Genomic DNA, 24350 nt, shown 5'->3' with positions numbered 1-24350 from the left:
AATATTTATTGCGATGTGAAATGTTAATTAAGATTCGTTACAAAATAATTAAGCGCTTTTATGTATATAAATCACGCTAAATTTGCAATTTCATATGCAATTCACACAAATGCTCACAATTTTATCAGCCACTATCGATTGGCAAATAAATTCGTACGAAGTTAATAAGTGTAGTCGATAATAAACACTAATTCGCCGTTTTATTAAAATAGAATTAGATACGTGCGGGAATGTTATCTCTAAACACATTAAGTAACTCGTTTGATTTCTTCTTCGCCAATGCCACTGATAAGCGATTCGCAATATAATAAGAAGGTCATAAAATGAATCGAAATCTTATCGAGTTGGCGTGCTTTCAGTCGCCTCTTCCGCGTGGCTACCCACCCCCGTCTTCGACGATGCTTTTCGATGACGACCCGGGCATCATGTCCGAGGTGGAGACCTCCAGCACGGGATTTCGACGAGGGGGCAAGCAAAGAAGCAGCCTGCCCGTCGTACGAACGCCCAGCAAGACTTTGGAGCGACCACTAGGTATTTACAAAATTTATATAGAATCCAAATAAGTAAATAGATTAAACATTATTTTAAAAATCGATAATTAATATTAATTCGTAGATTATATTGATATATTATATACATATTAATCATATTATATACCATATTTTCTCTTAATCTTTAAAACTTCGCTGAAAGTAATAGACTTAAATATTGATATAATAAAATCTGATTAGAATATTAATTCATTTTTTATTTAATGTTAATAGGATAAAGATTAGCTATTGCATAAAGACGTAAATTAAGTACAATCTGAAAGTCTGAGAATTAGTTTTCAATCACGATTTAGATATTATTTGGTCATCTCTATGTATGTTTCAAATGTTGCTTATTGCACGTTGCTGACTGTGCTGACAAATGCATTTTTATATCTTCTAGGATTGGTGTTCCTGCAGTACAGGAACGAGACGAAGAGAGCATTGCTACCGAACGAGATCACCAGTATAGACACCGTCAAGGCTCTTTTCGTCAGAAGCTTTCCGAAACAACTCACTATGGAATACCTGGATAGTCCTCATGTAAAAGTTTACATACATGACAGCAACAAGGACATGTTCTATGAACTCGAAGATCTAAGGTAACACTCTTATGCCACTATATACGTATTTTCTAATAAATTCGAATTGTTATTCTCAAGCAGACAAATAATGTTTTAGATAAAGTACTCTGTCGCTAAATATATTTTGCTTTTCAAACAACAACCATTTTTTTGTTCAATTATAACGATCTGTTACACAAGTATCATCATTGCTGTTTTAGAAGCCTTGCATAGAGTCGCTTAGTTCCAATTTATTCAATTTTCATTATGATAATTATTCGTTTTAATAATGACGAATTTGGACAAATAATGATTTATCACTGCGTGATATAAAGGTAATTGTTTTGCTTTTTAGATCGCACCTGAGAGATATCAGGGATCGCAGCGTCCTGAGGCTTTTCGAGAGTGCCGACGGAGTGACGGGGATGCCGGGGCCCTTGGGGGTGCCGGGAGGCGGCGGCGGTCTGCCTCCCCATTGGGAAGATCAGAGCTACTTCAGCGAGCCGGAATTCGACAGCGAATATCAGCATCAGCACATTCACAAGAGCAAGGTAAGTGCGCGTTAACGAGACTCCATCCTTAGTTCGTCGTTTTCGTCCTCCTTCTTCGGAGACGAGATCGGTTAGATATTTTTCACTCAACTTTTTATGTGACACGGAGTGCGCTGTCACACAATATTACGTTTGAAAGATATTCTTTTCATCTTGTGTGAAATATACTCGCTCATTAGATATTTACAGGAAGTTATAATAGGATATTCTTTGGTAATTGAATATACATGGATAATAATATCTTATAAGGAAATACTTCTGAAATATTTACTTCATTTAGAATGACAGTTTTCTTTGTCCAATTTTGCAATATAAATATAAAGGACGTCGCAAGATATTCCTCATTTGGAAATAAGTAATAAATTCTCTTCTTTTTTACGCGCTTAAAACAGTTGGATCGATCGTAAAGAAAATAATAAAACTAGTTTTTTTAAATAAAGCAGCGTGTATGTTTATAGAAATGTGACGTATTTTTCGAGATCTATTAATTAGCATCACGCGTGGAGTATGAATTGCCAGTAATGTTCGATGTGCTGCTTTATACTAGAAAATTTTCAAAGATGAATCAAATAGAATATAATGCAATGGTTTATAAAAGTTTATTCGGCATACTTCACATGTACACAAAATATACACCACTAGAGCTAAGTCTTGAGCTTAAGCGACCGAGGCGTACGTTGCTGATCGATCAAGGCGGTTTCCGTCGTTATTACATAATTAAGTTTCCCTTCGTCTCGCCGAGGTCAATCGATCAGCACGCACCTTAAAACCACGATGAGTATTCTGTTGAAAGCGATCGTTGTTATTCGTGATCAGTTTCTCGAATTTACAACATAATACTGTCCTATTACGCCAACATTCTTTATTCCGTTAATGAAAATTTTCTTAACTAATTAAACTCTATCCTCGTATACAGGGATTACCGCGACGTTTATCGCATATCGTTATTATAGACATTTCCGGCCGTTTATAACAATATCGACAAAGATTTTAGCCGTTCTGCGCAAATAAACATACTAGAATTCTAATATTAAAAAAAAGGTTTTACCAGACTTTTATAGATCATTGATATTTCTTGCTATCTAACGAGGGTTACGATTATTTCTTACATTCATTACAATTGACCCCGTACTCGCCATACTCGTGGAAGCTTCAGACTTAATCGTCGTACAGTTAATCGGATAGAAATTGCAAATAAATATGATCGGCAAGATGTTTTGTCAAGCGCAAGTTTTTCCAATGGCAATATTGTTCGCATCTCCGCATGTTCGTAATGTTTACGAAGATACGACAAACAAAAAAGTATTCGGCTGCATCATCGAGAAAAAAAGAATCAATGAGCAACGCAGAGAAAAGAAATCGGAAGGGCGCCGGACTCAGCACAGCGCGAATGACAAACATCTTCGCCCGTAGCAACTAAAGATACTCAGCGATCTAAAACATGGCGTGGGATACCTGGGAACGTTTCGCTCTCGAGAGATCGTCGATCTTTCGTCGACCGGGTATCGAGGGTTCGCGTCGTTATTCGGCACGATCCGGATCTATCCGGGCGGACGCTCGATAAAATTCCGCGAAAATTCACGCGACGTCCCGGAATGTCGCTTCGCGCGCGATTCGCCGCGTTATCTCGTCGGTGGTTAAAACGCTTTACACACCGGTATAGCCGGCAAGTACAACGCGCCGGAATAGAGCTTCTTGGGCACCGATCTCCAGTCTAGGATCAACGCCTTCCCGAACGGTTCCTCGGCGCATCCGTCGCAGATGTCCATCACTTGTCTGACCTCAGCCTCGGCGGGCTCCCGTTCGTCCTCCTCCTCTTCGTTTGCCCCCTTCGTGAGCCCGAAACCCGTTAATCCCGTGAAATAGTCGTCGTCCAAACCTTGAGGACTGGAGTATCCGTCATCAAGGATCGATCCGTCTCCTAATTGCAGCAGTCCTCTCTTCTTCTTCTTTTCAGCCTCGCGTTTTCCCAGCTTCTTGTCATTTACGTCCTCCGTTTTTGCCACGAAAGTCACCTAAGAAATGCGAGACATGTGAAGTGTTGCACGCTATCAGTTGAGCAAATATAGAAATTTACAGTATGTACAATATATACATTCTTTCCTCCGTCCGTTTCGTAAAAGAAAAAGAGCCAGGCTTGTTTTTTGAAGTAATTTCTAGCGAAGATTTCTTGGAAGAAATTTAGATGTTTAATTCAAAAGAATTAGTTGATTATGTGAAGCTAAAGTAATATGAAATTAACAAGTTACGAATGTTTCGAACTGAAGTTTACTGGAAAGTGCGAAAGTTACTCAGCGTAAAACAGACTCTTCTCGAGGCGATACAATGAAAAATCTCAGGATCCACGTGCAGGCAAGTCAAACGCATTCACTGAGATTCTTTCCACTCTGATTCTTCGTCTTTTAATTTCTTACGTTAAGTAGGTCGGAAACTGCTAGGTCAGAGCTTACAATTGTAACGTTCGCTGAAAAAGATTTTCCGCGGATTACTTCAAGAACGAGTACAGATGTGTGTTTAAAGAACTAATATCATCGAGTTAAAACGAAAAAGAATATTCAGCGAGTTGAAATAATGACGAGAAAATTAAATATGTTAACATGAAACGTGAGATAGATAAAAAAAAATAGAGATTTTGAAGGATGTTCCGTTTACCCCTAGATGAAAACAGGCACGCGAAAGACTTAATCGCGCTCACCTTGCCGTCGCCACCAGTTTCTTTCGAAGTTTTCTCGGCGTCTCTCTTCACGACGGATTTTTCGGACTCGGTCAGACTCGACATTACCGTCTCGTTCTTGATGTCTCGCTTCTTCGACTCGCTTCTCTCCCTTTTGAAGAGATTATGATAGGGTCCGTTCGAGAAAATCGACGACGGCCTAGGAGCAGCGGGCAATCGATGTAGCGGGGGGAAGGGCGACGTGAAAACATCGAGATTCAAGGGCGGGAGCGGCTGTGGGGGCGATTCCGGGACCGGCGGTAATGCCGGATGACGAATGGTCAGGCCGTTTTGTACGATCTGGATCGACGCCCCCGGATTGATCTTCACCTGGAACATCATTCGCACGCATGAAACATTCATACTCAATTGATCGTGGTGAAGCGTAGGGGGAACAGTATACATCGAACGCGGAGATCTCAAGCAGGACGTACACGTGTCTAAGAGGCATCATCACGCCAAGACGTATGAAAAATAATCGTGAAAACGTTCAACAGGATTGAACATTTGATTCTAATTTTTCGGACGCCTCTTAGATGCCTTTTAGATTACCCTCCGCGTCTTGTTTCTCGGTGATGCTAATCAGGGAACGGAAGGTAATTAGCTTGATGACACGGAAGCACACATGCGGGTGCTCTCGAGTGTAACGAAGTGAGAAAACGTGATTGTACTTGTGTATTGATCTGGCCTCCAGTGAGGAAGGGATGCGGTGGCAAGGGAGGTCCGGTTACAGGCGCTCGCGTGGTGGCCCTCGGCGTGTCATTACTCGTGTCGTGTTCGTGACGATGAACGTGATGGTGCTTGTGATCTTTGTGCGCCTTGCCCGCGGTCAGGGCAACGTTGTAGAGCTGCACCATCGTCAGTTCTCCTAAATAGCCACCGGAACCTGAAAGACAGTATAAACATTAGCAGACACGTGTCACGATGATAAATCACGATGCCGTTTGTATGATTCAATTAATGTATGATATCATTGAGATGGCAATTTTTATTATCAATAATCGAAACTCGACAATCGTAGTTCTTTCATTTAAAAGTTATTAATATATTAATAAATTATATATAATGTAAAAATATATTCTTACCTGGTGGCGCTTCTTCGCCCTCCAAGAAACCGCCGCCCAGTTGTCGTTGTTCCTGCCCCGAAATGGCGATTCCGCCGCCTTTGATAACGTGCCCGACTAGCTGAAGTAAGCACGACAATGTAAATTCTCTTGCATATTTTATTAACGGAATATAAAAAATATATCTGCATATAACCGCTTTTTTATTCGCCGGACTAAGCGACACGTGAAATTAGTTTGAAAATGCAGTTTGGCCTAATACCGGCTTAATTGGTCGTTCGAAGAAAACCCGGAAAAACCAACGCTATAAGCTACCGGGCGCAAATAGAATGAAAGCCCCGGATTGTGTGTCTCCTGTGCGCGATATAACGCAGTGGATAGATTGCATGTCCGCAGTCGAGCGGCGTTATATGGAAATTTAAATTGGTTTCTGTCCTTTTTTATTTGAAAGTAACCTTGGTATCCTCGGATGAGAATATCGCGATATGGAATATTCTATACCTTTCCATTTCCCGTTTATTCTATTTCGTCGCCATTCTTTCTCGTTTCGTTTCTGTCCGACGCAATCTAAATGCGGGAAGCCGCCGTCTTGACAACTTTCATGTTTTTTAGAATGAAAACGTCGAATGCGTCTTATACTAGGCTTAATTGCGAATCTCGTATTTTGAATCGAGACGACTGCAATTACGCGTGATAATTGCAATAATTTTATTAACATAATGATAGGTTAATAAAACGCGTTACCGTCCGCCCTTTGCGGTGAATGACTATACTTCTCTTTATCACTGCAATGGCGTGTTAGAAGATACAATTGCACGATATGACGCATTCATAAGACACACGTAAATTCCTATGCATATATATTATACAAACAAAAATGGGGCGACTATGCAAAGTGTTATATCCGAAAACAGACATTAAGTCGACAAAATTGCGGCGACACACCCGCGAACGTGACTCGTATACGAGAAATAATATATACCAGAAGCACGTTTGCTCGAGAAATTCTTGGTGCATTTAACATAAACGATAATTGAGACAACACAGAATCCTTATGCAACTACGTGATACTACCGTGCGAAGGGCTGATATCTTCTCTTACCGTTGAATAGAACATTAAGTACCTCTTTTCTTAAGCTTGCATTTAAAGTGGCATTTTTACTGAAGAATTCGACTTAAAATCAGCTTTAAAATATGATGCGATATTTAATAAATAGATTTTGAGAATTAATTTGACATTTGTTACATTATATCGAGATTTAATTTAGAATGATAAAGTTTTTATTATTTCGTAATATTTACAAGTGACGTTTTTTTAATGCTGCTTAAATTTGAATGTATCCCTTTTTCATTGATTTAAAAATAATTCGGCTCACTATATATTTTTGCAGAACGGATTAATACGCCGCGATACGAGTAATTCAAAGATTTGCGGTAAAGCCGCCATTAATTATTAATAATTATTTTAAGGTGCAAGAAAATGCGAATATGTGCAGGATATATTATATTCATCTCTCTTGTAATATGTTAAATAGTTTTGTGATGCAAATAAATTGGCTGGTATTTTCGGCGTACATACAACGTATCAGGTTCACGCGGTCACTTTCTTTTCGTTCACACCGTGAAATTTATTTGAAAAGTATTGAATGTTTCAAACTGATAACAGTTCCGTTGGCCTTGGTGTTTGCGGCGCGGCAAACGACGCGCTAAGTTATAAGGTCACTGCACGCCTACCATTCGTACGATGACACTCGAATCGACAGGGGAAGTCTTCGCGAGCCGCTCCGCGTTACTCTTCGAAACGCGATCGTTCACCCGCGCAGCCAATTAACTGTCACGATTAACGTCTCGCGAACAGCGCGTCGAAGCGATGGCTACTTATCGGAGTGTTATCTCACGCGATCTTTTCTTTTGAAGCAGGAATTAAAGATTCGAACGAAGTTTCCTTGTAATTACGTATATGGAGAGCGCGATGTAATAAATTGATCGTTGGATTGAATAGTTCGATAATAGCGGAAGATCGTGATATATATCGAGCTTTTATTAATAACATTTCGTATTCCGCGAACTCATTGAACACGCGAGAATAGCTAGTCTTATGCTGGGGCTACACTATGCGCGTTTTCGCGAATCGCATTCGCGAATCGTGCATTTGTATGCCATTCGTGCTAAGCACACATGGTATACAAATGCACGATTCGCGAATCCGATTCGCGAAAACGCGCATAGTGTAGCCCCAGCCTTACGAAGCTGCAATAAAAGAAAGAACGGCGTGTCGTATCTTTGTTATTTGCATGTTACTCTTACGCCCATTGCAATGCAGTAAAATGCGCGTATGTAAAGGGGAATGCCGTTTAAAGTGTCGCGCAATTATCGTATTCCGGTAATTAAGTGCGCGCGTAATCGCAATTAACCGCTTTCGCGAATGAATGTGAGTGACAACAAAGGGACCTAAGAGAAAGAAGAGAAGGCCTGGGGGGCATCAAACGGCAGCGAACAACTATGGATTGAGTAAAATTTTATACTTATTACTTTATTTAATTGTAAAAATATCAGAGAGAGTAACAGATTATCTTTAATTCGAGGTAATTAATTTTTATGAAAATTATGTAAGGTATCATGTATTATATAAATATTTTAAAATGGATGCTCTAGACAAATAAAATTAATACATATATAATGAATATTTAATACTGGACAATTATCCGATTTATTACAAGAGTTTATAAAAGAATGTACGCAAAAGTCAGAAAAAGTTTCACGAAATCAAAAATATCACGTGTTAATAATATCATTTTTTGGCATTTATGTTATAAAATATAAATTATAATAACTTTTATTTAATTTTTCTTATGGTATTCTCATGAATTATGAAGATTGGAGTATATAAGACGTTTACAAGATACAAAATTTTATTCTGAGTGTCTCTGAATGATTTTCGAAATGCATGCGACGTTTATAAATATGAATTAGAGAATGCAATGAATTAAAGAATTGCAAATTCAATTCGAGGGATATTCGTGGAATGTTGAAACTGTGAAATTATGATAACTGTAGTGCATCTTCATTTCAAAAGAATTTAGTTATCTGCGGAATTTAGTTTTGTATCAGAATTCTTGACTTATTGTTTTACACGCGGAATGTAATATCACATTCAACACATATATTTTAATAGATTGCTTTTTACTACTTATAGTTATATTTTTGATTTCGTAAGAATCTTTCTGTTTGACTTTTGTGTATATGTTCATTCTATAAATTTTGTAATATGTAAATCGAATAATAGCCCAGAATTAAACATCGTGTTTAAGATATGCTACATGAAATATTTTATGAAACTTTCTTGCTCAAACTCTTCAAAATTTTTCGTAAAATTTATACACTTTTACGAAACGTTACGTATCATAAAATATAAAATTCGTTCCTTATCTTTTCTGAAAAATTAAGTTTGTTTCAAAATCTTGATGTAAAATTTCAGCATGGACTGATTGGATAACAATCAATATTTCAGCGGAAACGATATAATTATACAGACTGCAATGCAATTAAATGAAATTCTTTATTTTGAAATAAATTTTAGTAGATATACCCACGGGATTAAAACTCGTTTTAAGATTGAGCTAATCATATTTGCTTTCATTTATCGCAAGGAAACCGAAGAAATTATATAAAACTGGAGATCTTTACGTAATAACGCCATTGTAAAATTAATAGTGCATAAATTTTTTCATGTCGCAGTAGTAAAACCACGCGTACGGTCAGACGCGCGTTCTTTGCCCAGGAATAGTCACCGCTCAGCGTGTATTAACGAAAGGAGTTTTCAATGGTTAATTAATTTTGCATTCGTTTCGTGCACGCAATTTCATCGCCGTTGACATTCACGCCACGAGTTCACCATGCGCTATAATTAGCAGCGTGTGATTACAAGCATGTCACACGTGTACGTTTATACTTTATCGTCAAAATTAATAATGAAGTCCATTTTTATCGCATATGCTGTTTTTTTAATAAAAAATTTAGTAAAGTGACGAATAATATTAATGCGATAGCGATCTATTGGAAAAATACTTTTATCATCTTATTAGCATTGTTTATTATCTTATATATTAAATTATTGCATATATCTATTAAAAAATGAGTGTTATTTTTGAAGATTGTGTAACAGTTGCTAAATTTACAATCAAACAATCTTTCACCCTCCATAATTATATTATTAAGTGCCTAATCGTCATTGCGTTTCCGAGAAATTTTTCAAACGGTACGGTCCTCTGAGTTTTATTAGAGAAATTATTTGTGATACACTCAATATGCATTTCTTATATCTTACACGCGACAAAATTATAAGTCACGAGAGTAAAATTGAAAAAAACTGAAAAAGTGTGCGCTCTAATTAAAGTCGAATGACGATTAAGAATTGCATGAGCAGAACGGCGGTTATTTCAGTCGCGGAAGGACGACAAAACACGAGTAGATGATTAGCAATATGATTGCAAAAGTTGATTCTAGCGCGAGAGACAGCCGCGCGCGCGGTGCAATCTTTCTTATTAGAATACCAAGGACAATGCGCCCACGATTGCACCGTCATTGTCGGGCTTGCCGTTTGACCTAAATTTACCACGACACGAAAAGTGCAGTCTCAAGAGATCGATACGTTTCTTATGCATTATCGGCAATTGTAACTCCGTTCAAGTTCCCAAAATCGCTCGTAATGCCAGGCGGGCTTGTAACAAGTTCTTCGAATAACGTAACAACCTCATTCGACGGTTCTGTCGAATTCGCGTTAGTACACTTGGGTCCGTGTTGTTACAAGTTGAGAGGACACGTTTTCAGCAAATGAGAAGCAAATGGCTTTCTCTCGGCGAGAGAGAGAGAGAGAGAGAGAGAGAGAGAGAGGCCGGAATTACGTATTTTCGACGAAACTCTCGAAGTTCTGAGCCACGTATAAACATAGGTGAATCAGGAAACTTTAGAGATAGTACGGTAAAGCGAAGCGGAATTGACAATTTTTTTAAATTTGAGGAAAAGTTCTTTATTCGATACGAACTATTGTTTACCAATGCTGGATTGTAGGAAACCTGATTATGTTTGTCCAAGATTTTCCAGGATACCTTCCACTATATCTACCTATCTATCTATTTATCTATATACCTAGGGAACGGAGCGATAGGGCCAAAAACAGCATAAAATCGTGCGTGCTTACCCTGTTGTTGAACCCGCGACCTACACGCTCGTCGTTGACCCAGATCTGCCATTCGCCGGTGCGACCGTTCCAGCTCTGGCAGGAGTGGTACCACTTGTTAAGTCTCAGCGGATAATTCAATCTGTATAAGTTGTGACCGTTGACGTTGAGCATGTAATACGAACTCCTTGGTGTGTTCGCGACCCACGACAGTATCTCCCGCGCTTGGTCGCCGACTGAAAGGGTCGAGGGTGTAAATTAGTCTGTCCGTGACGGAACGGGAAAGAGGGACGGTTTTTCCGCGGAGCAAGTAGAGTGGATGTAACATTCCCCATTAGGAACAGTAACTGTCGAGAATGCTAACAGTTGCACACGCGGACACATACGAGATTCTAACGGTTTCAAGCACATGGGGCACGTCCCGTGTTTTCGGACGCTTTCGTTGCAGAACCAGGCGGGTGAAGAAATATAAAGTACCTCGTATTTGTATTTTGCACATTACGTTAAAATGGTATTTAATTTAAAATTAACATTTAGCATGTTAACTTTTACTGTTTTCAAATTTTTAATAACTGTTAACACCAATGATTTCTAACATGTAACATTTATATCTTATTATTTATATCTTATATAAATAATGAAATAATGTTCAATATATAGATTTAAAGTTTATTCTGCCATGAATAATTTTAATTAGATGCACAGTTTTAAGAGGTTTATTAGAATTAATAATTAGAATTAATTAAATCGTTTATTGTACAAGATTTCTCTGATGTTGATATAAACTTAATTTTTATCGCTGTTCTCTTTATATAAGAAATTATCTGTGGATTAAATATTAAAAAAGGTACTCTCCTATTTCTCACTATAATATGGTACATTTCCAGTATACCTATTGATTCTGGAAGCCGAGAAGCGTTTTTAGACACATGCGAAGGCAGGGACTTATTGTTGGTGTATTTATGACACCGCGCATATCCGCCTATTGTCACGCACGCCTGCGCCTAGGAAAAAAAAAGAAGAAAGAACACCGTGTGTGTATGTGTGCAACTTTCTACCGGCACAAAAAAACCACAAACCGTATGGAACCTTTCTAAACTGCACATTGAAAACGTAGCCGGGACAACGTCATTGTTTGCGCACGAATAATAATGCATGCGGGCGTAAATCGATTCCTATCCCAACGATGGGAGGGACGGTATGATTGTGACTTAAGCTAATCACTAATCCGCGGAAAGAGAGAGCAGTGCGTGGGAATCGATTATGCAACTGAGCACGACCGTTATATCGCGTGTAATGCTTGGAAAATTTATTATATTTTCAATTAAATTTCTCTCGATATTTACAATGATATTATTTACAGCACATAAATCGCATGGTTCAAATTTACCAGGAGCACATTTTAATAAAATTTTATTTCTCATTTATTACGTGTGAAAACAATCGCAGTATCGTATTAAAGAACATTATTATGTTTATAATGGATCTCTATAAGTGTATGAACGAGTTTATTAAATTTTAAATAATTATTATCGATGTTGCACGTTAAACTCTGCGCTTTTTCAAATTTTGTTATAAAATACTTTGAAATATAATTTTAAAGAGAAAAGAAAAACATCAGCTAGTGAAAAGTATTATTTATACTAATTTTGGACAATATTGTTGGCAGAACCGTTGAAAACAATTTTCGTTTGTTCTTCACGTATAAATATGAACATTGTATGTTCATTTTTGTAAGTGTTCACAATTCAATGCACCGGTCCGTTCATTTACAAGTTTATTGTTTGCTTATCCGCAGTTTCTGCTGTGTTAGTTAAACAATATATCAATTATGAGGAACTAGGTCGACGGCAAATTAGAGTGCACGTTGTAAAATTCGTTAATAAAACACACAACTCGCGCCGCAATTTAAGGAGCGCAAATTTTTGCTGACAAGTTACGGCGGTAACAAGTTTCCAATGTAAAAAAAAAATTCGGTTATCTTTCCTTCACGCGATAAACGCAACAGATAATTGTAAATTTGTTACTCTTTCTTTCTTAGTTTAAAATGTGCAAAGAATTTTCTTTCGCATTTGATTATATATAATGACAAGTTTATATATTAAAACATAGTTTTGCAATGACTTCTAGCGAGCAATTTAGATAAACTTTACTTTAACGAGTAAAGACTAAAAGAGCTCCAAGTTTAATTAAATTATATTACCAATGTATAATATTCAAATTTTGCAATGAGCACAGCGACCTACTTCTAATTTTTTTATAAAGAAACATTGTCTTTAAATGACAATCTTGCATATTACTGACACGAAAAATTAATATCGTTATCGCAATTAATTCATGAGGTTTGTAACATCGCGATAACGCGATACTTTTGGCGACACACGCAGCGAACTTTCGCTTTCACGTTCGGTACATATCGTGGTGATAAGAGGTGAAAGGAGAAAGAAACGCGCGCGTATTTCGCGCACTTACCTGCGTAAGAAAACAGTGGATGGTCGTTAGAGTGATTGTGGAATTTCGTCCACATGCAGAGAGTGAACTCCTTCATGTCCGGCAGGTCTACCTTGTAATGGATGTACTGCAAGACAAAAAGAGAAAGATATATGTGTATATTGTATACTTCGTTAGATCGCATCGACGACGAGCAACGCTCGGTTGACGTTGATCTCGTGTGCCTATCGCGATCGAAATTGTCAATGCACTCGGCGCGCGCGGCGAAGATTAATGCGCCCCGTGCGATTTAATCGCTGGAATGTGTACTCTACCGCGTGGTGCATCACTCGCATTATATATACCGGCCTTACATTATTAATCGCCCGTCATCGATCCCCGCGGCTCTCGTTTAAATGAACGTTAGATAAACGCGCGAACGAGCACGTTCCCGTTGCGGGTGCAATCGGGCGGATGTAATCGAACAATCGTGGCGTACGAGAGCGACTGTTATTCGATTCGACGTGGATAATTAGAGTTTGATGAGAGTTTGAGTTGCGTCTTCACGAAGTACCGGGCGTGCCGAATTGTTGCAAAATAGAAGCACTGTGTTCGCGCGTTGGAAAAATATAAACTATCGCGTGAGAACGGAAAAGGTGCTTTTCATTACGATATAAATGCGATTACATATATTTTCCGTTAATTTGATGCACCCTGATGCACACGAGACTACAATGGTCATCGCGCGCGCGTCTAAATTGGTCGATTACATTGGTTGTTGACGTGGTACATATCGATCGATTGAAATTTATGTATGAACAGCGCTCCGCTCTGGGATATACATCGAATATATTGATGAACGGCGCATACACTTCGTGCCTTAGGCAGGGAAATTGCTTCGCGCGGAATCACAGCTGTACAATAATTGACAAGCAAATACCGCGTTTTAGTCAATACCTATTCCCACGATACGATCGTAGCAAACACGAATGACGATTGACGAAGACGCTACTAATAAAAAATACACCGTTTTACTTTTTTTAAGAATGTAATAAAAGTTGCAGCATTGTGTATATATTAAATAAGACAGAAATTGAAAATATACAGCTACGCAAAATTGCAAGTTGTTTAAAAAGATATTATATTTCGAGCTTTTGTGTTTGCGCGTTTATTTGCATTCTTATCTTATCATTATCTTTTTTTTCGTTTTTGAAAAATTATAATTTTTACTCGTTCTTTTCCCAGTAGCGACACAACATGCAAGCTGAAATGTGATCACGTTCTTCTAAAAGTTTCGCGACGAAATTATCGCGATTTATGCGGGATATCCGCGTTTCGTTTCCAAAGAGCCAAACTGCGCGCATTTTTCTTGCCCCATACTTTTAATCTGATCTTTTCCCAAGTGCCGTTATTATTACTCACATCCTTTTCAAGGCGAAATGGGCACACACCCACAGGAATGCGCGCTTTTTCGTCAGCGATTGCATGAATTCACGCGGTTAATCGATTACGCGTTGTCGGTGCGAGAGAGAGAGAGAGAGGCGTAGAGCCGCTTCTTGCGCCCGTAGTTTCTCTCTGACGAGAAGAACTGGAAGCCTCCCTACTCCCCCTGCCCTCCTCCCCCATATGGAGAACGGATTTAGCCAAAAGCGGCCGCAAAATCACGACGGTGACGACCGCGATCGAGATTGCACCGGCGCGGCGCACGTCCAGTTCCTTTTACGGTTGTCAGCTCGCATAAACTTCCCCGCACGTTATAGCAGGCGCTATATAGAAATACACGCGTCACCGCGCATTACATTCGCCGGCACCTGACAGACAATGTTTCAGCCGGCCTCTAAGAGGCGACCGTAAATTTGATGGGCGGGATGAAATATTCAATCGTGTACTCGGCGATACTGCTCGCTCAATTTCCCTACTGTTTGCGTTAGGGTGATTTGCATCTGCAATTCCCGTGACTTATCGACACGTCGAATTATAGCGTCAAGCGTTCGGTCTTGCGCGCGTTTCTCCTTCGACAACTGAAGTTATTAATATCCGAGAGAAAATATCATGTGGCATTATGATCGAGCACCGTCGCTACGCTACAGACATACGTACGTTGCAATTAACTAGCGGCGACGTTTAAGTACATTGAGTCATTCGGACAAACGTTCCTCGTTAAGCACACAGAAGCTTGCTCAAATAAGAATACCAAAAACAACCTTAAATAATCACATTTATTATCTCACGGCACTTCCTACGAAATCGCTTCCGTTGTTATAAGATCGATTTGTTTCGCCTCCATATTTAGTTCCATTGCTGCCGTTTTTAGCGAAACGTATCGACGTTTCGCCTAATGTCGTTCTCGAATTTCCCGGTGTGATAAATTCGCAAATCGCGTTTCCACGAATTCGCAGCCGCGTTTAATATCTCGCCTGGCATTATCGACCGTCAGCGAGAGGCGTCAGCCTGGCCGTTAATTGTGACGGGGAACGAAGCTAATGTGCGATCCGGCGATAGGCATCCTGTCTCGAGGAAAATGATCGCGTATTAACGATCGTAGAAAGTCAGGTAGGCAGGTAGACTGCAGGTCTTTGTTCCGTTTGTCTTTGGACATCCATTTACGATCCGCGATTTCGCGACGGTCTCCTTTCCCCTTGCACCTGCGAGACTGCAACCGCAATTACGCCCGCCTGTCGTCGAGTCTGGGACGGACGCTCTCCGACGTCGGATATCACCTTGACTCGAAGTGGTCTAACGAATACAATATAAATACACTCAGCTCGCACTTTCCACCGCCGGTTTTTATCACGTCGGTCACATCTACAGATTATTATTCTTATTTGGATCTAGAATAATAATCTTGTGTGAGGAGATTATTATCATCCGCAAGATTATCCGGAATTATATGGAAGTTCTGATCTCGTTTCATATCTTTGGCATTTTTCTCACTTTTTCAAAGCATGGTTTTGAACATTTTTATGACGCATTATATTATACTAATATAGTAATATTGCGTTAATGCCCATTTGAGATTTTATTTATAATAATAACTTTAAATCGTGTTATAAAAGATTTGCACACATACAAACGTTTTCAAATATTAATATATGAAGATAAAGTTAATAACTCTAGTGCCTTTAAAAGGAATTTGTGTGGTATTCATTGTTTTTAGATATCTTAATCAGTATTCGGATAAATATAAAGTTGCATATTTTAATTTGAATAATTGTATGTTTTTATTTAAACTGTCACAAGAACGTTCACTTAGTTGGGAACAGAAACGCTTGTAACAATATTGGTGAAGGCCGTTGATATTAACATTCTAAATGAACCGGAGTAGTTTAACTTCCTTTCTCCTTAAATCAATAGCCTGTCATCCGTGAGAAATATTTAAGCCGTCAACGTGAATATCTTCATATATTTCACCGCGATAACTCGATCGCCAAAATTGCTTTTATAAAACGTGTTATATAAATTGCAATCTGGATATCTTAGTACCGATCGCAACGTTTCTTATAAACGACATACATATATAATTTTACGTCGCTGAGCAATTTATCTCTCATCCGCTTCCTCACAATCAGTGAGCCTAAATTTTTCCGGTTTGACTTTCCTGGTTATTATACAAATTTGCCCAGGAATATTGCCGCTGGCGCATCAGACGAGCAAGTATAATTCACCTTTGATGGAACGTTCACTTTCTCGTCTCGCGAGCTACATCGAAAAACGAAAATGTAGAAGTGCTCCTGTGTATTTTGTCTTTAACGAACCATACAGAAGACGTCGCGACATCTGAGCGTTGTATAGCTAAGGAGCCGATTGAAAGGCGGTCGCTACGGGATTTCGCCGTTTTCGGGATCACGGCGATTGGTAATAATTCAGAACTCATTTCGTCGCGTAGCGCCCCGAGGGGATCGTCCGAGAAAATGTTTTCTCTTACTTTCGTTGGCCGCAGAACGCGTGTCATTTCGCTCGCCGTGAATCCTCCCTGGTCGGTGCAATGCCAAGAGTTACACTCTCTCGAGCGTGAAGTGCGCTTCACGTAGCACGTGAACGACGGAATTCCGCGTTAGTCACACACGAGACGCACCTGTTACAGCTGTGTAGACTAGGTATTGTTAGCCCGTCCAATATGTCAGATAAAGAACAAGAAGAAAGAAGAAAAAGAGAAAGAAGAAGAAGGCGAAAAAGAGAAAGAAGAAGAAGAAGAAGCGCGTGAAATGGAAGAGTATCTTTTGTCGACGTGAAAATTATCATAAATTCTTACAATTTATTTAACATAGACACGCACCCATGCACTCGTAGGAAATTTTCAAAATGAGAAAAATCTCGAATTCAAAGGATCCAAAGATGAAACATGTAACTTTTAGTGTACTATGTACGTATTACGCATGATTTTAACATATTAAATTAAAGGCTTATGACCATCTTTATCAATAATCGCAGATTAAAGCAATTATTTTATCAACAAATTATAATGACGAAATCGCATTATAACAAATTATGCATCAGATGATGCCGGAATTATATTGTAATCAGCAGATCCAATTTCTCGAATTGGGTACATTATTCACTCACTATGTGGAGCATGAACTAATTTATATTAGGCAATGGCGATTGCAATTCATCTCCAGATGTATTACACATGTCTGTAGATATACAACAATATCAATAACGTGAAACTAGAACAAACACCATCCTATGGCTTGGAAAACAAACATTCTGCATGCATAGTGCTATATTGACCATCTGGCCGCTATGATCATTCTCGCTTTGCACGTATTTGTGAGTGATGCATACACGATTCGAAATGCCCTACATTTCATAGGTTTTTTTTCCATGTCCATCAAACACTGGCTTTGTTTCAGGCTAGCAAATTACCAATCTAAACTGTAACGAATATGTCCGGATAGAATGTCAATTAATAATACTCGTTTAATCAAGCTTTTTTTTTCAACTTTGTGTCCATTTTAAAGCTCTGATCGCTGATCATAGAAATTTACCGTTCAAATTTTTGATCGCATCGCGATTCGCTTCTTGTTCTATCATTTCTATAAAACGTAAGCTCGGAAATATTTATGGCATCCGGTTTGCGATATAAAAATCCGTCGCCCGTGTGTTCAATGGCCTACCTCGAAGTACAGCTGCTGGGTCATGGCGATTTTATAGAGGGCACATGTCCCTTGGTCGTGCGACAGCAGATGATGAGGACTGTCCACGTCGTAGAGCGTCTGCGTAGGCGCGTTTCCGAAAATCGATGCCTCCTGATGCAGTATACCTGCGCCGTCGGCGTGGCCCGGCACGATCGGTCGCCAGGACGACGAAATCGCCTGCACCTCGCTGCACAAGGATGCAGCGAGAATAGCGCACGCAAGCGGGATCGGCGTCATCTTCGGGCGGCTCGTTCCTCTCGAGCTACCTGCAAGTTAAAAGATCGAACTGGCTTTTTTTCTCGGCTTTAGAACTCGAGAACTATTTCGCGACCGAAAGGAATTCGAAAGAGCTGTATTAAATTCTGTGTTAAATTCTTCGCCGTTCCGATGAGACATGTATTTTCACTTTCTGTTCCGTTTCTTTGAAAGTAATGATAATGCAATGCCATTACGTTCACATATGTCACGTATAGGTGACTCACATATTATATAAATACCTCGATTGCTTTTTCTGCGAATATCCTTGATGTGCATAATAAAGCGCATAGCGCTTTCAAGTTAGGAAAAACAGAAAAGAGAAATGGCTCCATCTCTCTGCTTTTTTTTTAGATAAAAATCTATATTATTGATTAATCATTGCGCGATAAATCGTAGGCGAACTAGTGCAAATACCTACTAACCGGCGTGCGGTATCGGCGTATTATGCAATCGGCGAGCTTCTCCACTCGGTTAATTATTATAATCGGAAGGTCTACGACTCGTTGTATATACCCGGGTGTGGGGAACAAACTCCAGAAAAGTTACGTTGAATCGAGTTCCGATGGAACGAAGCCCACCCGCGATCACCCGCCACCGCCAATGCGTGTAATATAATGCAGAATATAGAACGGCGCATGCACACGCAACGGCATCACTTCGTTGCGAAATTTAATTCAGGCGAGCGTGACGAACGTTGTACCGCTTAAGAATGCAATCGACGATAATCCTTTTTTCACACGATAACATTTTTATCTCGTGCGAGCGTCTTTGGTATCGTGGTATGCCGAGCAGCCTCGCGACGAGATTAGACCCAGATAAGATGCAAGTATTGCGTCTAAATACCTTCTGCACTCCTTTTTCCTCTCGCATATGTACTTGGATAATTAATCGGCGCCTTCTGCTATACTGTACCAGTTCTCGGACGCCTGTTGATGGATTCGTGTCCTTAGATTTGCGCGACATAAGCTGCATTTCTCATACGCGTTCCCCTTACGCAATATACGCTTGTAAGTCAATTACGCGCGTACGGGAGAGTTGTGCGAAGAAATGGCGGGAACGGATTTGATGATTGATATAAATCGCCGTTATCAAGACCATTATTTCTCGCCGATGCACCGTGACGATGCATCGACGTGTTCCTAATAATAATGCGCTCTTAATGATTTCCTAATTGTGTGTGCTCCGTAGTGCACCTTGATCTTAAAACTGCTTGATCTTAAAACACGACAGGAAAATCGAATAAGAAAACAGTCTTTACATAAAAGTAAATTAATGCGTAAGTACGTGTATGCTAATGTCTTGCTGTGGTGCAAGCAATAATATTAATGCAACACCAAATGCAACCGTAGGAATTTTCCATTTTGCCTTGATTGTAAGCGGAACTCGTACAACTGGACGTAAATCCGTGAAACGGTAGTGTTAACGGAACCAAGAAACACGGTAGCGCAAAATGTAATCGACGAGGGAACCGGCTTCCGATATTGAAAGGATTTGCATATTCCGCCACGAACATTTATTCTTACAGACTCGAAACAATAATTAAGACCTGTCACGCTTGAATAACTGCATGCTTGTGATTAATTGCTTTAGATTCTTTAGAAACTCCAAGTTAGATGAAATTGAAAGTTGAAATCGTACTAGGTAGGATGGTCGAGTGCTATTACGAAGGTGACCATCAAACTGCAGATGTTATAATAAATTTTTTATAATTATTATCAGTTTATTTCACGTGTGATAGGAATATTAATAACGTGCATGATAAAATGGTAATTATTTGATAGCATAATTGTACTTGTCATTATTCGAAATTGTTTTGATATAATTTTTAATGATTTCATTGAAAATTTCACACAATTGCTAGTGGTAATCGTAAATTAATTAAAAATATTTTGATACTATCACTATTATTTATTGATACTCCTAACATAAATGACGCTGTTCCATTATTTTTATTAATACACGTTTTAGATACTTATCAATGTATTACTATATTTTATGCATGGCACAACTAAATTGTAAAAGTTTTCTTTCATAAATCTCCTTTCTCCGATCTCCCTTTGTGTTATTGCTTTTGCTACTTGTGTCAGTGGTGTCATTCTCATCTCACAGTCATTAATGCAACCGTTCACTTTGTCTTAAGAGTATCTCGCGTAGAATGTAGATCGCCAAGTTACTTTGTGACACTATCGTGATCAAACAAATTGCGATTCACAATGAAAGCTATCAAAGCGAAAATTAAAATGCAATGCCCTGAATAGCTTACGACATTAAAATGACTGTACTTTGCATGAATCACGCCAATCTCCTATCGAATTGACGTCCAGTGTATTAAAATCTCTTCTTTATAAAAAAAAACGAAATTCTTGCATAAAACATAAGTAATAAGTAACGAAAGAAATGGTAATTTATACAGAAACATTACACATACAAATAACGAAAAATAAGTGCGTATAAGGGGAATTAAGGATTTATATTAAAACTTCGAAAGGCATTAGGATTTATGAAGAATTATGTCGTTATTAAATCGTTAGTATCAGATTTTTATTCGGAGTATTACTTTCTTTCTACTGAAACGAAATTAATGTCAAACTTATTACGTAGCAAATTAAGCAACACCCAAAATTTATAGAACTTTCTTATAATTTTATAAGTAATTAATGAATTTTTCAGTGCGTTATTTATTATTATCTACGTCTTCTGTGACAGTAGCACTTCCGTAAAAAATTCATTCAAACCCGCACGGATATGGCAAACGGCATTTCTCGAGCATTTAGAAGTTTAAACCACTACGAAAATTTAAACACACCAAATTCGTCGATGTTCCTTTTGAGACGTGCGAAATTTCGATTATCGTAAGGCGATCGGCACGAAACTTACCCAGAGATAATAATCACAGTCGAACTCGGGCACTATGGAAAGAGGTAGATCCTCGCGGTCTCAGAACGGAAAGGTAACTGCCCGCTCGTTGAGCTTGCCACGGATCTGGTAAGCTGACAGTAGGTGTATGCACCTCTCCTACCTGGGTGTTTGATACACCTTTTGCCTCGTGAGCCTTTTGCCTCGCTCTTCCCCATACGTATCGCCGTACATTGTCGTCGTAAAAGCGACTCTCACGTGCGCGAGAGGTCGCCGGTCAATTACGATTTTACTGGATCGTTTATTCGGCCATACGCACGTGTAACATGCAGGATACCTCAACAAAAGCACGGAAAATGCATTTCGTACTGCGAAATGCTATTGAGGAAAAGCGTGCAGCTTTTTAGCTTCAAATCTAACATTAAGGCCATGATACTCTTTAAGTGACGCGACGTTTTTTATTTCCCGCAATTACCAAACGAAATTGTTATATTACATATATATAATTTGCAAAATAAGAAAGTAATTATAATTATATTTCCATAAAGTTTTGATAAAGATATAGGCACAGAATGTTCTCCATCATGTAACAAAAACAACTTAATGATTTAACGGCTACCAGAGGAATTAATTTAACACCTTGTTAAAACAAACTACTTTTAAATCGTCTAAATTTTTTATGTAAAGTTTTTATAATTCTATATTTTATCATGTTTTACAACGTGGTTATATTAATTGGTTAGATCTAGATAAACAAGTAGAAAGTAGAAGGCGAGGGAGATCGACAAGCTTCTTGCACATGATCCAAAAATGCCTGGGAAGAGGTCAGCGGGTAAACTCGTTCGAGCGTTCGATCTAGAACGGCGAACGGTACCTTGTGATCAACGCGGATGATTGTCGCTCGCCTCGTCCTTGGAGAAGAATGCCGAGGATTCTGCAATTTGTGACAGTAATTTCTAACGATATAATTCGGCGATGCAAAATATTCATGATCGAAATACTCTCTTCAATCATCTTTCTATCCGTTTCTGAAGATTATATCTGTATCTTCTGCCGTGTGGGAGATATTTGAGATTGCGTGCGGATAAGTGCAACAATTATTGAGTAAAAGCGAGCAGCCGCTTAACTTCAAATCTAACATTAAGACCATGATACTCTCTTTATGTGGCGCGTTTCTTATTTCCCACAATTACCAAACGACGTGTGATTTCATGCTTATTAAATTTCGATTAATTACGTTATTATCTATTTAAATTAACGTCCAATGTCTCGTTCTGCCTCATAAACGTGCAGACGCCCAGAGATAGGTATTGGCTCATTCAGCCTTCAGGCTAAATGCCGAAGTTGCACTGATGCAACGAGTATTTATGCAAGTATAACACAAATATTACGATGCAGCGTAATAGTTTACTGTTAGTTACAGTTTTTATTTCACAGTTACACTACGATCGAAATCGTTATACCACTAATCATTTTAACAGAATTGTTCGTTCCCAATATTTAGTTTTTTATTAACGTTACATGCATACGTGAAATTTGATTGATAATAATACATGGATACATCGAGTTTATCATTGCTTAATATTTCTTATTTATTTTATGATATTTTGAATTCGTTATTCAAGCTATTTTGACAAAAGTTGCATTGTGCAATTATCGTAAAGTATGTTTGTATATTTGTATATATAGACCCAAAGCAATGCTAAGGAAAAGATACGAAAAGGATATGCATGGCATTCAGAATTTTCCGCTGTACAGATGTAAAAAATATTCTGCCAACCGGAAAGAACGTTAAATAAGACGCGCGTTTGTGATTTAACAGCAATTGGTGGAATCTCAAGTTACATATCTCTCGTTTCACTTAGAACGCTTTCACATCTTTAACCCGCGATCAAATCATATCTTACTTTTCACGTATTCATTTCTCAAAGCTGTTTAAAAGTCTCATAAATAATTACGGAAATTATTATTATTATTATCATTTATATCGTTAACGTTTAAAATTAGCTAAACGTATTAAAATTCACGCGCAGGTAAATTTACGTTACATTACGTTACGTTTACGAAACTTCTCTTCCGCAAAAGATATATCTATGTTTCGCAAACGCTGTTTTGAATATAAAGCATCTTGGGAAGAATAATCTTTGTATTATATCTAAAAGTCTACGTAAAAGACGTCTTTACAAATATTTTAGAAAGAGATCGTATAGATATTTCAAAAATGGCATAATTAGGCGATTTAAGAATTTATCCTTCTCTTCTGTTATTTCATTCTGTCCTTTGTAATATAATCGTTACACAAAACTGTTATATATAAATTCTTGCTTAATCTTGAGTATTCAAACTGACTTTACGAAACTTCTTTTCCGCAAAAGATATACGTTTCGCAAACGCTGTTTTGAATATAAAGCATCTTGGAAGAATAGTCTTCGTTTTCTAAAAGAAATCTTTAAAAATATTTTAGAAAGAGATCGTATAAATATTTAAAAAATGACATAACTAGATAATTTAAGAATTCACCCTTTTCTTCCGTTATTTCATTTCAAGAAGAATATAAGGATGTGCGTATGTAAAAAGAAATTCTATAAACATCAGGGAGAAAACATTACGTATGAGTCATGAAGTATTCAATTGCCCAATTGCATTAGCGAAGTGCAGATTATAGTTTTTATTACATATATGCCATTACTTAAACGTGCTGAAGAACATTTAATTTAATATCCGGCTGTAAGTAGCCATAAATGCGACAGCGTCATAAGAAATAATGGCATGCTATATTCGCTTCAATGTATCGAGTAAGTACCTTCAAAATTGTCACGAATTTTACTGTACATATATCTTCCATAAGTCTAAAATTATTATTTCTATATTCGAGAAACAAAAAGATATAAGGCCAAAGAAATCTGTTATTTCGGGGAAAGCTTACAAAGGATTAGAATGACGTCGATGTGTGTTGTCGTGATAAATGAAACAAATATGCAAAATCGACAGTTTCTCAGATTTACCATTTTGCGTTTTTCATGCACAGATTCGGAAAATGTTAGAAAAACTAGGTAGCTATTTGGAAG

The 24350-nt window shown here is 38.3% G+C and overlaps 2 protein-coding genes across 3 annotated transcripts in view; one reads left to right on the top strand and one right to left on the bottom strand.

The window, feature by feature from the left end:
* The window catches only part of LOC139772708 (coiled-coil domain-containing protein AGAP005037), a 117353-nt gene that overhangs the window by 32509 nt on the left and 60494 nt on the right, over positions 1-24350 (top strand). For both annotated transcript variants that reach the window (XM_071706591.1, XM_071706592.1), the window contains exons 5-7: positions 360-531; positions 934-1132; positions 1449-1644. In XM_071706591.1, coding sequence (XP_071562692.1) covers positions 360-531; positions 934-1132; positions 1449-1644 — 567 coding nt within the window. The remainder of the gene's footprint in view (positions 1-359; positions 532-933; positions 1133-1448; positions 1645-24350) is intronic.
* Positions 2225-21385, bottom strand: B6 (pentraxin-related protein b6). The gene is made up of 8 exons (XM_071706594.1): positions 21304-21385; positions 18148-18434; positions 13073-13178; positions 10622-10836; positions 5443-5542; positions 5029-5243; positions 4340-4687; positions 2225-3659 (listed from the first exon to the last, which is right to left on the bottom strand). The coding sequence occupies exons 2-8, from the start codon at positions 18403-18405 to the stop codon at positions 3282-3284; spliced, it is 1620 nt and encodes a 539-aa protein (XP_071562695.1). The 5' UTR covers positions 18406-18434; positions 21304-21385; the 3' UTR covers positions 2225-3281.

This window comes from Temnothorax nylanderi, unplaced genomic scaffold, assembly GCF_030848795.1.
Source record: "Temnothorax nylanderi isolate EJ_2023f unplaced genomic scaffold, tnyl_v1.0 TNYL_tig0052_pilon, whole genome shotgun sequence".
Lineage (NCBI taxonomy): Eukaryota > Metazoa > Arthropoda > Insecta > Hymenoptera > Formicidae > Temnothorax > Temnothorax nylanderi.
This window is presented reverse-complemented; position numbering and strand designations above follow the sequence as displayed.